Below are 12,768 nucleotides of genomic sequence, written 5' to 3' on the forward strand. Positions count from 1 at the left end.
ATGGACCTTATAGATGTTTAAAATCAGAGTATTTCAAAAACTAATAAATCAGAACAGAGAACTTTTTGGCTTCCAATAAAACCTTAAGAAAGTGTATCTATTTTAGGCTGGGCTCAGTGGCTCATGCCTATAATCCTAACACTTTGGGAGGCTGAGGCAGGCAAATCACTTGAACCCAAGAATTCAAGACCAGTCTGGGCAATATGGCAAAACCTTGTCTCTACAAAACACACACACACACACACACACACACACAAAATTAGGCAGGCATGGTGGCATGCCTGTAGCCCCAGCTACTCGGGAGGCTGAGGTAGGAGTATTGCTTGAGCCTGGGAGGTAGAGGCTGCTGTGAGCCGCGATCGCGCCACTACACTACAGCCTGGGTGACAGAGCAAGATCCTGTCTCAAAAAAAAAATAATAAATAAAAAAAGAAAGTATATCTATTTTGAACACCCATTACCAGTACTTTTCCATTTTACTTTTAGTATATAAGTCACATTGAGAACATTCTGAAAATGCCAATTAAAAGATATAGTCACTGAAAAACAAGTTTTCCTGTTTCCTTTCTGCATATTTAATAATGGTTTAACAGAGGTACAGCACTGTTTTACTGAATAGGACTTCTACTTCAAACCATGAATAAAGCTGCAATTTAGTATTTGTCAAGATAGCTGGTAAATCTAATCCTTTTAGCTTTAATACTTTTTTTATTTCAAGCTTTAAACTCAAGGTTCTGATACAAATTACCCTTCAAGACTTTTTTTTAATCCTAGAATGCCCAACTTCTAGCTAAAATCTTCCACTCTGTTTCATAATTACTGTTCTACCCTTATTATCGTAATCCAGCTACTCATCCCAATAATGCTGCACATCTATACTGGTATATCTGTAACCGTGCAGCACTCTTACCTTCTTGAACCACCGAAATCAGCCTATCTCCGACCTCAAAGTAGGGCAGCAGTAAGGAGGTGGGAATAAACATTTGAAAATGAATATTTCCACTAACTAGTAAATGTGGCCAAAATACTATTGAAAATACCATTCAAAATGCCTGAATTTTAGCTCAGTTTTTATATAGTTCTGAAGAAGTACCAACACTATTTTGGCATTTCGTAGCACCAACCACGTCCGAAGCGCTCCAACTTTCAAGTCTGAGCTTGTCTCTGAAGAAGTTGCCCGTGCAGCCTCCATGAATACCACACACCAAATACTAACTGCTTTTTACAGATCCAGCAATGCTGCTGTTTCCATTTTCTCCATCCTATTGATGCGCACATGAACTTTTTTCCTATTAGATAATTAGTAACTTGAAGGCAGAGACCTGTTTTACAGGCTGCAAACCCCAGGGACCGAGACAGCACTTGACGCCTACAAGGTCCAAACCGACGCCAACGATTAAGCGCACAAAGGAAAGGTGTAATATACATCATTTCGTTTAGTCCTCCCTGCAGCCTCATGTAGTAGTTACTATTAATCATCCCCATTTCACAGGTGATCAAAGGTAGGCTCAGAAAGGTGAAGTTGCCTGCCCAGGTCACAAGGTAGGACCAGGATTCCAAGCCTGATCGGTCTGGATACGAACGCTCTACCCACGCGGCCTTCCCCCTACACTCTCGGGATCACCACACACTTCCCCTCGGCTTTTACACCGGAGGCTCGACCTGGGTCCCGGAACCAGCGAAGCCACTGGGCAAGCCTAGAGGCCTCTAGAGAGGCTAGAGACGCCTCGCCCTACCAGATGCATTAGGATGAAACGCGCCGAACCGAAGGTTTAGAGCGCCAGGGGAGAAGAGGGGCGGGGAGAGCAGGCTCTTTGACCCAGAGGAGGGAGGATCTCCACACCCGGCCACTCTGGCGCTGGGGCGCAACACTGAGGCCGGCGGGAAGCCGAGCCTGCCCGCGCAGAGACTGGGGATTCCGAGGCGGCTCCTGGGAGACCGGACGCGCGCGGCCTCCGCCGCTCCCAGTCCCGCCAGACCCGATGCCGGGCTGGAGAAGCGCGGGGGCCGACGCACCTCGGATAGGCGGGGGCAGGGGCAGCTCTCCTTTACCCTAGAGCGGCGACAGAAGCTCTTCGGGGGATCAGTGGCCAAGGGGGCGGACAGATTTGCACGGCGGATTCCTCCGAAGCAACCCGTGTGAAAGAAGCCAAGCGGAGGCTGCAGCCCGGGCCGCGATGGGGATGACACCGCCCGTGGTCCCGCCCCTTCCCGTGGCCCCTCGGAGCCACTTCCGGCGGCGGCGTCCTGGCTAGTTCCTGGCGCGAGCGACCCCGGGCCAGTTTCTATCTCCTCATCCAGGGCTTGCGGGCGAGGCCTGTTTTAAGTCTCCAGTAACCGAGCGGAGGCCCGGCAGGCGCGACCCGGGCTGCGTACGTCAGAGCTGCCTCCGAAGTGGTAAAATGTGCTGCGAGAAGTGGAGCCGCGTGGCGGAAATGTTTCTCTTCATTGAGGAGCGGGAGGATTGTAAGATACTGTGCCTTTGCTCCAGGGCATTTGTGGAGTAAGTAGAAAAGAGAATCTCTTCATGTTCTAGCACAGTCATTACCCAGAAATGTAGGTATTGCAAACGTGGTTGGAATTGATCCCTGAAAGCAGCCAGAACATCTGACCCTTGGGCACGGTGATGTTTAAGAAAAACAAAACCCTCAGACATGACGGAGTGGTCGCCCACTGCCATTATTTTTATGTGAAGGACTACATCTACTTGGTAGGCTGCTATGAAAAAATGTCGTAGGTGCTATATGTCATCTCATATTTGTAAATCGAGGGGACATTTAAAAATTGGGGGAAAGCGACATGTAAAATGAAATCTCTAGTAGATATGATGTCATAAAGTGAAAGTTTAAAGTTGAGTGACTTGCTTTGGTTAACGTCTTTTTTTAAACCTAAAAATCTACTTAAGCCCAAATGCACATAATTAAAACTTCAAACTAGTTGAGATAAAAGACTTAACCATATTTACATCAGTTTTTGTGATATCTTCATTTTGGGGAAATCTTTGAATCAGGTAAAAATTGCCCCACATGAAAAATAGCTAGTATGCAGAAATAATACCGCCAAGAGACTTGAATTCTAGGAATTGTTTCCTTTATATTAAATGCGTAAGTTAAACCACTTGAATCTTTTTTTCATCTCTATAACGGGTATATTTAATCTCACATGCTTATTTGTTAGAGTTAAATCCTTGTGGAAGTGAATTTAATGTGATAGACTTTTAATATAGTTTAATATAGTAGGATTTAAGTTTGAAGGAATTCATTTTTCTCGTGTAATTTTGTGGAGTAATTTGAAAACGCAAAAAGAAGTTAAACTTGTTAAATTTAATGTAAAAAGTATTGTCGCCTTTTTAGTCAGGCATGCATGTAATCATACAATCATTCAGAAAATGTTTTTTGTGCTCTTGTATATCAAGTATGCTGGTAGGCACTGAGGTACAAGACATTCTGTCCTTACATGTATTGAGTTTACTTCCTAGCAGAGAAGATCAATATTAAGACAACTGGTTACATTATTACTTGGTTGGTTATAGTTATAAGGGCTATGAGAGAGAAGTGCAGGATGCTGTGAAAACAAATAACTTTTTCCAAAGGTCACAGAGGTTTCTTTGAGGAAGTAGCTTTTGGAAAGAAGTCTAAGGGGGATAAATTGGGGTGAGTTTCAGTGGGAGAAAGCGTTCTCTGCAGGCTGAACTCAGTAAAGGCCTTGAGGGAGCAAAAGAAAGCCTGGGAAACTGAACAAAATGGCTGGGAGGGAGGGCACGGTGGTGCACACCTGTAATCCCAGCACTTTAGGAGGCCGAGGAGTGAGGATCACTTGAGCCCGGAAGTTGGAGACTAGCCTGGGCAACATAACAACACCTCATCTGTACTGAAATTTTTTTAAAAAATTAGCCAGCTGTGGTGGCACATGCTTGTAGTCCCAGCTACTCTGGAGGCTTGGGCCAGATGCTCTCTTGAGCCCAGGAGATCCAGGCTGCAGTTAGCCATTGTCGTGCCTGGATGACAGAGCAAGACTCTGTCCCGAAAAAAAAAAGAAAAGAAAAGAAAAAAAACTGGGAAAGAAAGAAGATAGGGTGTGCACAGTAGGCAGGGTCAAAACCTGCAGGACTTTGTAGACTATAGGAAAACCTTAAGCTGGGGAATGACATGATCAGATTTGCATATTTAAAATACTACTCAGGCCGCAGTGTGGAGGATTGTTTGGAGGAAGAGAACCACTTAAGACCATTGTTTAGGCAAGAGATTATAGTGACTTGGATTAGGATAAATGGCAGCAGAAATGGAGAAAGGAAGAAAGATGGGAGAAAACTTGTTGGGGGTGGGGACTGAATTGTATTGCTGCCTTTCACTGAGGTAGGGATCACTGGAGAATCATGAATTTTATTTTGGGTCAATGGAGAAGAGATTATGAGTTTGATTTTATACATTTTGATTTGGGGGTATCTGTGAGATAACCAAGAGTAGATGGTATAAGCAGTTAGATATATTGATTTGGAGCGCTGGAGAAGTCTGGGCTAGTTTTAAAAACTTGAGCCATTTAGCCTTAGATAGTAATTGAACCCATGAATGAAGGGTGGGGGAGGGGGACCCATCTTTGAGGAATTCCAGCACTTTTTAAAGACAAGAAGAGATGGATTAACTAGGAAACAGACAAGCCTAAGTACACTGTCACCAAGTGTTTCAGTGAAGGTGTAATCAACATTGGAAAGCTGCCAAAATATCAAGCAAAATGAGGACTAAAAGTATCCACTAGAATTGACTAAATCCCTTGGATCGATTGACTGTAGCAGGAAGAGCCGCAGACAAAACCCCTCAGACACCAGGTTAAAGAAGGAAGGGGTTTATTCGTCCAGGAGCATCGGCAAGACTCCTGTCTCAAGAGCCGAGCTCCCCGAGCGAGCAATTCCTGTCCCTTTTAAGGGCTTACAACTCTAACGGGGTCTGCATGAGAGGATCGTGATTGATTGAGCAAGCAGGGGGTACGTGACTGGGGGCTGCATACACCACTAATTAGAAAGGAACCGAACTGGACAGGGATCTTCACTGTGTCTTTTTTTTTTTTTTTTTTTTGAGACAGAGTCTCGCTTTGTTGCCCAGGCCAGAGTGCAGTGGCGAGATCTCTGCTCACTGCAAGCTCCACCCCCTGGGTTCACGCCATTCTCCTGCCTCAGCCCACCAAGTAGCCGGGAATACAGGCACCCGCCACAATGTCCAGCTAATTTTTTGTGTATTTAATAGAGACGGGGTTTCACTGTGTTAGCCAGGATGGTCTCTGTCTCCTGACCTCTGATCCACCCACCTTGGCCTCCCAAAGTGCTGGGATTACAGGCGTGAGCCACTGCGCCCGGCCCAGTGCCTTTTTTATGCAAATAACTGATTAGGTCAGGGGTGGATCTTTAACTACCAGGCCCAGGGTGTGGCGCCGGGCTGTCTGCTTATGGATTTCATCTCTGCCTTTTAGTTTTTACTTCTTTCTTTGGAGGCAGAGATTGGGCATAAGACAATATGAGGGGTGGTCTCCTCCCTTAGATGACTTATTAAGTGCCACCACTAATTGTTCTACATTTTGTACTGACAGAGACTCTCCTTAACCAGACTTTACACAGGCTCTGAGTGAGCTCTCCTTTTGATAAGGCCTTGTCATTTGGGACTTGTCTTCAACCTGTCTGGTCCAGTTTTAACAAGAATCTTTCTAAGTCCATTAGTTTTTTTGTTTGTTGGTTTTTTTTTTGGTGGTGGCGGGGTGGTTCTTGGGTGTTTTTTTTGTTTTGTTTTTTGGGTTTTTGGAGGTTTATTTTGAGACTGGGTCTCACTTTGTCACCCAGGCTGGAGTGCAATGGTACAATCACAGCTCACTGCAGCCTCAACTTCCCTGGCTCAAGCAATCCTCCTACCTTAGCCTCCTGGGTAGCTGGGACCACAACTATGCACCACCATACCTGCCTGATTTTTTTATTTTTTGTAGAGACAGGGATCTCACCTTGTTGCCCACACTGGTCTGTAATACCTGGGTACAAACAGTTTTCCCACCTCAGCCTCCCAAAGTGCTGGGATTACAGGTTTTTTTTTTTTAGCTAGAATCCTGCTAAGTCCATGTAGCAAGATCTTCCCACCCTTCGTATCTGATCACTCTGGCCTGCCCTCAGCAAGAATACTGTTGGTATAGCAACAATCCCCCCACGCTGGATGTCTCCCCTTAGTAATTTTCCATCCACTGACCACGCCCCCTGAATTCTGCCCATTGGCTATCTTCAGCTGTCTTTGCTATATTTGAAGTTGAGCAAAATTTCTCTCCATTGCCATTTATCTTTTTTTTTTTCCTCTTTTGAGACAGAGTCTCACTCTGTCACCCAGGCTGGAGTGCAGTGGCATGATCTCAGCTCACTGCAGCCTCTGCCTCCCAGATTCAAGCAATTCTCGTGCCTCAGCTTTCCAAGTAGCTGGGATTACAGGAGTGCACCACCATACCCGGCTAATTTCTGTATTTTCAGTAGAGATGAGGTTTTACCTTGGAGGCTGGTCTCGAGCTCCTGACATCAAGTGATCTGCCCGCCTTGGCCTCCCAAAGTGCTGGGATTACATGCATGTGGCTACCATTATGTTGATTACTATCGCAATTATCCTAAATAAAGCCTTTCTTTACCGTTTTAACAAATGTCAGAATAATTTAAATTTTTTTTTTTAATTTAAGCCTTCTAGCAGCCCCCTGAGGTATGTCTTGTTATCCTCACTTATTCAAGTAGAAAATTGAGTCTTGGCTGGTTGTGGTGGCTGACATCAGTAATCCAAGTACTTCAGGAGGTTGAGACAGGCAAATCGCCTGAGCCCGGAAGTTCAAGACCAGTCTGGGCAACATGGCGAAACCCCATCTCTACTAAAAATACAAAAAATTAGCCAGGCATGGTGGGGCACTCCTGTAGTCCCAGCTATTCTGGAGGCTGAGTCCAGGAGGTGGAGGCTGCAGTGAGCCATGATCGTACCACTGCACTCCAATCCGGGTGACAGAATGAGACCCTGTCTCAGAGTCTCAGTAGTGGCCTAAAAAAAATCACGTAGCCAGTAAATGGCAGCCTTGGAATTCTACCGCACATCTATATGACATGAGAGCCTTTCTACTATGCTACCAGTTGGCATAGAATACGATTTCATTGAATCTCCCTCATTAAGGTATTTAAGTAGTCTAAAGTCACTAGAACAACTGGTGTTCTGTTCAGACACTTTAACATTAATATAGATTCGTGGAGATAGAGGACTATTCTGGAAACTGAAGAGCCTGTATTTCCCTCTGATCATACTCATGTGACAGTGTCTGATGGTGATCTCTAGTCTTTCATATATGATACAACGAAATTGTTTGATATGTTTTCCCCCCAACAGGTTCCTGAGTCAGAATTTAAGAGTAGTGACCTTATAGACAGCATATCTGTGTGCTTTTACAAAACTCAGCTGTGTGGCCTTAGGCAAGTCACATATTATTTCTGTGATCCCCTTTTAACCTTTCAGAAAGGGCTTCCTTTCCATTTTACTACTTGAAAATGAAGCTGATTCACAGTCCCTTTGCAAAAGAGGAATTGCTACTTGTACTTCAGATATTGCTAAGAATCTTTTATTCAGCATTTATTTCAGCCGCCTGAGTGTCAGGTGCTGCAATAGAAAGATGACTTAGGCATCATAGTGATGATTGCTATATTCAGAGGTATGAGGATAAGAATTCAGGTGGCTGCTTAGGGCTCTAAGGAGAGCAGTATCTTAGTGGGATTACTACAATCCAGGTTGGGTCTCCTGCTTTACAATTCAAGTCAGTAGTTAAGATTTATTTAGTCCTTACGTGTGCCAGGTCCAGAAATTACAACAAATCTTCTATTTTTGAGGCCATCAATTCATCCAGAGTCATTATGCTCTGTGGATTAAGGTACACTAATCAAACTCAAAGACAGCTTTATAGAGACTACTTAGCAAGTATAATGGAAATTCTTCAAATGCCAGGCATTAGAAATATATCATTCCCGGTGATGAATGCTCTTGGAGATACTTGAAAGTTTTAAGTAAGAAACAGTTTTCATAAAAATATAACAGCTGGTATTCTCTTGTTGCTGATCTTTCTGCCTCAAATTATCAGCAGCCTTGGAACATACGGTAATAACCTTGGACATCTGATTTACCTCTCACCCATGAGGAAAGGCCTTTCTGCCTCTTTCTCAGGACCTGACCTGTTAAGCTGGGCCCATCCTCCAGAAGGCTTACAGGCTAGCACTGTGGTGGGACCAAAAAGCTCACTAGAAAAAAATACCTGGCTCTGTGTAGGAGATGCAGGCCAGGAAAGGAGAGTCACCTTGCAGTCAGTGGCAGCCCAGGCTACATGCTTAATTCACGGCCCACAGTATGATCGGGTACTGATGCTACTTTTAGGAAGCCCTCCTTCTAAAAGAGAAGAGAGAGAGAATATAAGTTATGAAATATAAAAAGTTGAGAAGATTTCTCAACTCACACCTCTAGAAAATAATACACAATTGGATTTGAATCAGAATGACTTTTAAAACACTATTTAATGACCATCTTATCAATTCCATTGAATTTCATCTTTTTGAACTGAAACATGTATGCTTTTCATTACAAATAATTTCATACGTATTCTTTTTTTTCCTTTTTTTTTTTCTTTAAGACAGAGTCTTGCTCTGTCTCCCAGGCTGGAGTGCACTGGCAACCTCCACCTCCTGGGTTCAAGCAGTTCTCATGCCTCAGCCTCCCAGGTAGCCAGGACTACAGGCCCACACTACCACACCCAGCTAATTTTTGTATTTTTAGTAGAGACAGGGTTTCACCATGTGTGCCAGACTGGTCTCAAATTCCTAGCCTCAAGTGAGCCACCCACCTCAGCCTCCCAAAGTGCTAGGATTATAGGCATGAGCCACCATGTCTGGCATGGCTTTTTTTTTTTTTTTTTTTTCTTTTTTTTTGAGTCAGAGATTCGCTCTGCTGCTGAGGCTGGAGTGCAGTAGTATGATCATTGCTTACTGCAGCCTCAACCTTCTGGGCTCAGGTGATTCTCCCAGCTCAGCCTCCCATGTAGCTAGAACCATAGGTGTGCACTACTACAGCTGACTAATTTTTTTTGTTTTTTCTAGAGGTGGGGTCTGACCTTGCATAACCTGGGTCTGTCTGATGTTTCATCAGGAATAGTTGGGTCATGCCTTAGCAGGAGTGCCACAGAAATGATGCTATGCCCAGCTCTGTGGGGCCTCAGGAGGCACTTTCTGTAGACAGTATACCATCATGGGTGATGTTGCTGAATGCCAGGTTTTCTACTGTAAAGTCACAATAGTTCCCTTTGTATTAATCAGTATTTTGTGGGGGCATATTCCAGTGTTATATCAGTATCCTGTTTTCCAGTAAACCCACAAGCCTTGGCCTTCATTGCTAACTTCCACCTGAATCAGCTACCTCTGTGAAGGATGCCAAGGAGTAGTTCTTGTCTTCTTCGCTCCTACTGCATTTATTAGTTAGTATTCTGTAAGGAGCGCTTTCCCTTCTCTCCCCATGTATTTATTCATTTATGTTAACATGGAATCTAGATTCTTAGTTTACTAACAGGTTATATTCCATTGCTAACATTAATTTGGTGCTGATATTGTCTCTGATTTGGCCAGTGGGGAACTCTTTGAAGTGGCTCCTGTGTCCTTTTGGTATTTCTAGTGTTGAGTGCTTCCTAATCTTCTGGCATAAGATGACCCAGGTTTATCTTTTACAGTTCATGCTCCAACCTGGAATTGTCATTTCTCCAGGGCAACTTGGTTCCTTTCATGGAAAATAGTATTTAGAAACCAAAAGCTGGCTGCTCATTGTGCTTATTGCTCCTGTGCCCTCTTAGTAGAGAGAGTTGAGCAGTGTTATATATGTGTGTTTTACACGCATACATGAATGTGTCTGTGTATATATACACGCATATGTAACACTTTTAAAAACTATTTTTATGTCTGCTGTGTATATAAACTTAAATGCCATGAGTTTATAACAGTACTTCTAATGTTGGCCCAACACCTGAGGGTTCTTTCTAGCCTTCCTTCCTATCAGATAATGTCTTGAGCCCACCTTGCTTTTAAATAACCTTCTTCATTTCTATTAAAAAAAAAAACCAAAACTTTTTTATTTAAAAACATTAAAATTAATTTTAAAATAATAAAGTAAATAAGTAACCTTCAACAAGGGGAATCTTGGCTAACATTATCTTCAACACATTTACATATTTGCTTATTATAACCAACTTGCAACCAACCATACTGGTCCTCACCTCCACCTGACACTTCAGTGCCTCATATCTTTAGGTGCTGGTGGGCAGACCAGTGATGCCCCCTGTGCAGCTCCTGCTTCCCACCCCCAGTGCCCATGTTCCTGGGGACCAGTTGCTGCCAAAGCACATTTGCACGTCACCCCCTTGCCTGTTCATCATCCTGCTGAGTCACCACCTACTTTACATTTAATATAGTATCTCCAAAAAAGAAGCAAGAGGATGTGAAATAGAGCAAGTACACTAGAATTTTATTTAGTTAAATTTATTGTAGCTCCATTAGAAAAGTTATGTTAGCTTCCACTTGCAATTGGCCTTCTTGTGGCAGTTACAGTGGAGTTTATTACAGCTGAATTTATAGTCAGGAAGATATTAAAAGCAGAGTCTTCCACTTTTTCTTAAGTATTCTGTTAGGTTTATTTTGGTAACCTTTGCTCAGACCATGAATACCTTGTCTACTGTTCACAATGGATAGTTTGTCTTATTAGCAAATGGATTAGTGTCTGCATATTGATTTATATGTATGTAAGCTAAATCTCTCCACTGTTACAACAAAATTTAGAGAACACCCCATTGTTTATGTATCATAAGGAATATCAGATGTCCAGAAGAACTTACACTTAATTAATTAATTAATTTATTTATTTATTTTGAGATAGATTTTTGCTCTTGTTGCCCAGGCTAGAGTGCAGTGGTGTGATCTCAGCTCACTGCAACCTCTGCCTCCCGGATTTAAGCAGTTCTCCTGCCTCAGCCTCCCGAGTAGCTGGGATTGTAGGCGCCTGCCACCACGCCCAGCTAATCTGTGTTTTCGATAGAGACGGGGTTTCATCATGTTGGCCAGGCTGGTCTCAAACTCCTGACCTCAGGTGATCTGCCGACTTCAGCCTCCCAAAGTGCTGGGATTACAGGTGGGAGCCACTGTGCCCAGCCTTAATTTTAGTAACTAGCAGTTATAGTAATAAATGCTACCATGTGTTAAGCATTGTGCTAAATATTTTACATATACTATCAGTCCTTACAACAACTCCATGACAAATGTATTATTACCTCTACATTATAAGTGAGGGAAATGTATTAGCAGATTGCTTTTCTGTTTCATAAGCTTTTTATTAATTAATCTATGATGGCTTGAGATTTCTTTCCCTCTAAACTGATGGCTTAATTCATTTCAATATGAACTGCTTAATCTGCTTCGCAGGGATCGAAAATTGTACAATTTGGGATTAAAAGGCTATTACATCAGAGACAGTGGCAACAATTCAGGTAATATAGTATAAAATTCTATAAACCTTTTTTGCTGAAATTAGCCATAATGTGTTAATTTATGTATAATTTGTTATTGTATTGATTTGTTAGCATAAAATATAAATGCCAAATAATTCTGTAATCAGACAATTTTTATTTTCTTTTATAACATGGTTCTGGAATCTCTATGAAAGCAGATCTTTTATTTTTCTATAGCTCCTGTGCTGACTTAATGTAGCCTCTTTTGCTCTGTGCAGTGTTCCTTCCTGAGTTGCCGCCATTAGATAAGAGCAACCTGGAATTTAAAGCTTTGAAAAGTAGGGAATATGTGGTTTCTGGCTGGGCGTGGTGGCTCATGCCTATAATCCCAGCATTTTGGGAGGCCAAGGCAAGCAGATCACTTGAGGTCAGGAGTACGAGACCAGCCTGGCCAACATGGTAAAACCCCATCTCTAATAAAAATACAAAAATTATCCAGGTATGGTGGTGGGCACCTATAATCCCAGCTACTCAGGAGGCTGAGGCAAGAAAATCCCTTGAACCCAGGAGGCAGAGTTTGCAGTGAGCTGGGATTGTGCCACTGCACTCCAGCCTGGGCAACAGAGTGAGACTCCATCTCCAATTTAGAATATGTAAATTCTAATCATAATGCACTTCATGAGAAGTGTATTATGTAGGTAAATGCTGCAGGATAAAAAAATGCTGCAGGATAAAAATTCCAGGTGAACATCTATAGTCTTTTGCCTGAAGTAAAGAGACTGTCATCTTGGTTAACTTTCCCAAGTAACAAATATAATTTATACTGTACATTGAGCCTCACTTTGATGTCTCAAACTTCCCTACTGCATTTGTCCTTCCACATAGACCTTTTGTGTTCCTAGACACAGAGAAAATTACAGCGTGGAGTTAGAAGCCAAAGTCAGCCCAAGTACAGTGTCATAGTTACCTTCGGAAATCCTTTAACTCTCATGGCGATGGAACAAATTACTGTTTCTTCAGTTGATCACTGGATGGAATGTTTGGTTTGTGTTTCAGTGCTATGCTATACAAATAAAGTTCCTATAACACTAGGCTCCTCGAGCATAAGAAAATATGCATACTATGAAAGGAACATAAAACTTAGCTTACTCATTTTCTCCATTTTGCTGTCTCCTGAGCTTTCGTAAGTATATTTGAATGGAGTAGTGAGTGGAATCCCCTTCATTATTTAGAAAGGTATCTTTCTCCCTCTTG

The 12,768-nt window shown here is 42.8% G+C and overlaps 2 protein-coding genes across 16 annotated transcripts in view; one reads left to right on the plus strand and one right to left on the minus strand.

The window, feature by feature from the left end:
- Positions 1-2,197, minus strand: part of TMEM68 (transmembrane protein 68) — a 79,275-nt gene extending 77,078 nt beyond the window's left edge. For 5 of the 13 annotated variants that reach the window (XR_010159556.1, XR_010159557.1, XR_010159558.1 and 2 more), the window contains exon 1: positions 2,053-2,190. The gene's annotated coding sequence lies outside the window, so the exon portion shown is untranslated. Of the gene's footprint in view, positions 1-1,736; positions 1,879-2,016 lie in introns of those variants that run through there. The other 8 variants (XR_008536732.2, XR_008536733.2, XR_008536734.2 and 5 more) reach the window with 4 other exon arrangements.
- A 23-nt stretch (positions 2,198-2,220) lies between these two features.
- The window catches only part of TGS1 (trimethylguanosine synthase 1), a 54,218-nt gene continuing 43,670 nt past the window's right edge, over positions 2,221-12,768 (plus strand). For 2 of the 3 annotated variants that reach the window (XM_016959490.4, XM_016959492.4), the window contains exons 1-2: positions 2,221-2,503; positions 11,489-11,553. In XM_016959490.4, the coding sequence (XP_016814979.3) occupies positions 2,403-2,503; positions 11,489-11,553 (166 nt within the window). In that variant the 5' untranslated portion in view covers positions 2,221-2,402. The remainder of the gene's footprint in view (positions 2,504-11,488; positions 11,554-12,768) is intronic. The other variant, XM_016959493.4, reaches the window with a different exon arrangement.

This window comes from Pan troglodytes, chromosome 7, assembly GCF_028858775.2.
Source record: "Pan troglodytes isolate AG18354 chromosome 7, NHGRI_mPanTro3-v2.0_pri, whole genome shotgun sequence".
Lineage (NCBI taxonomy): Eukaryota > Metazoa > Chordata > Mammalia > Primates > Hominidae > Pan > Pan troglodytes.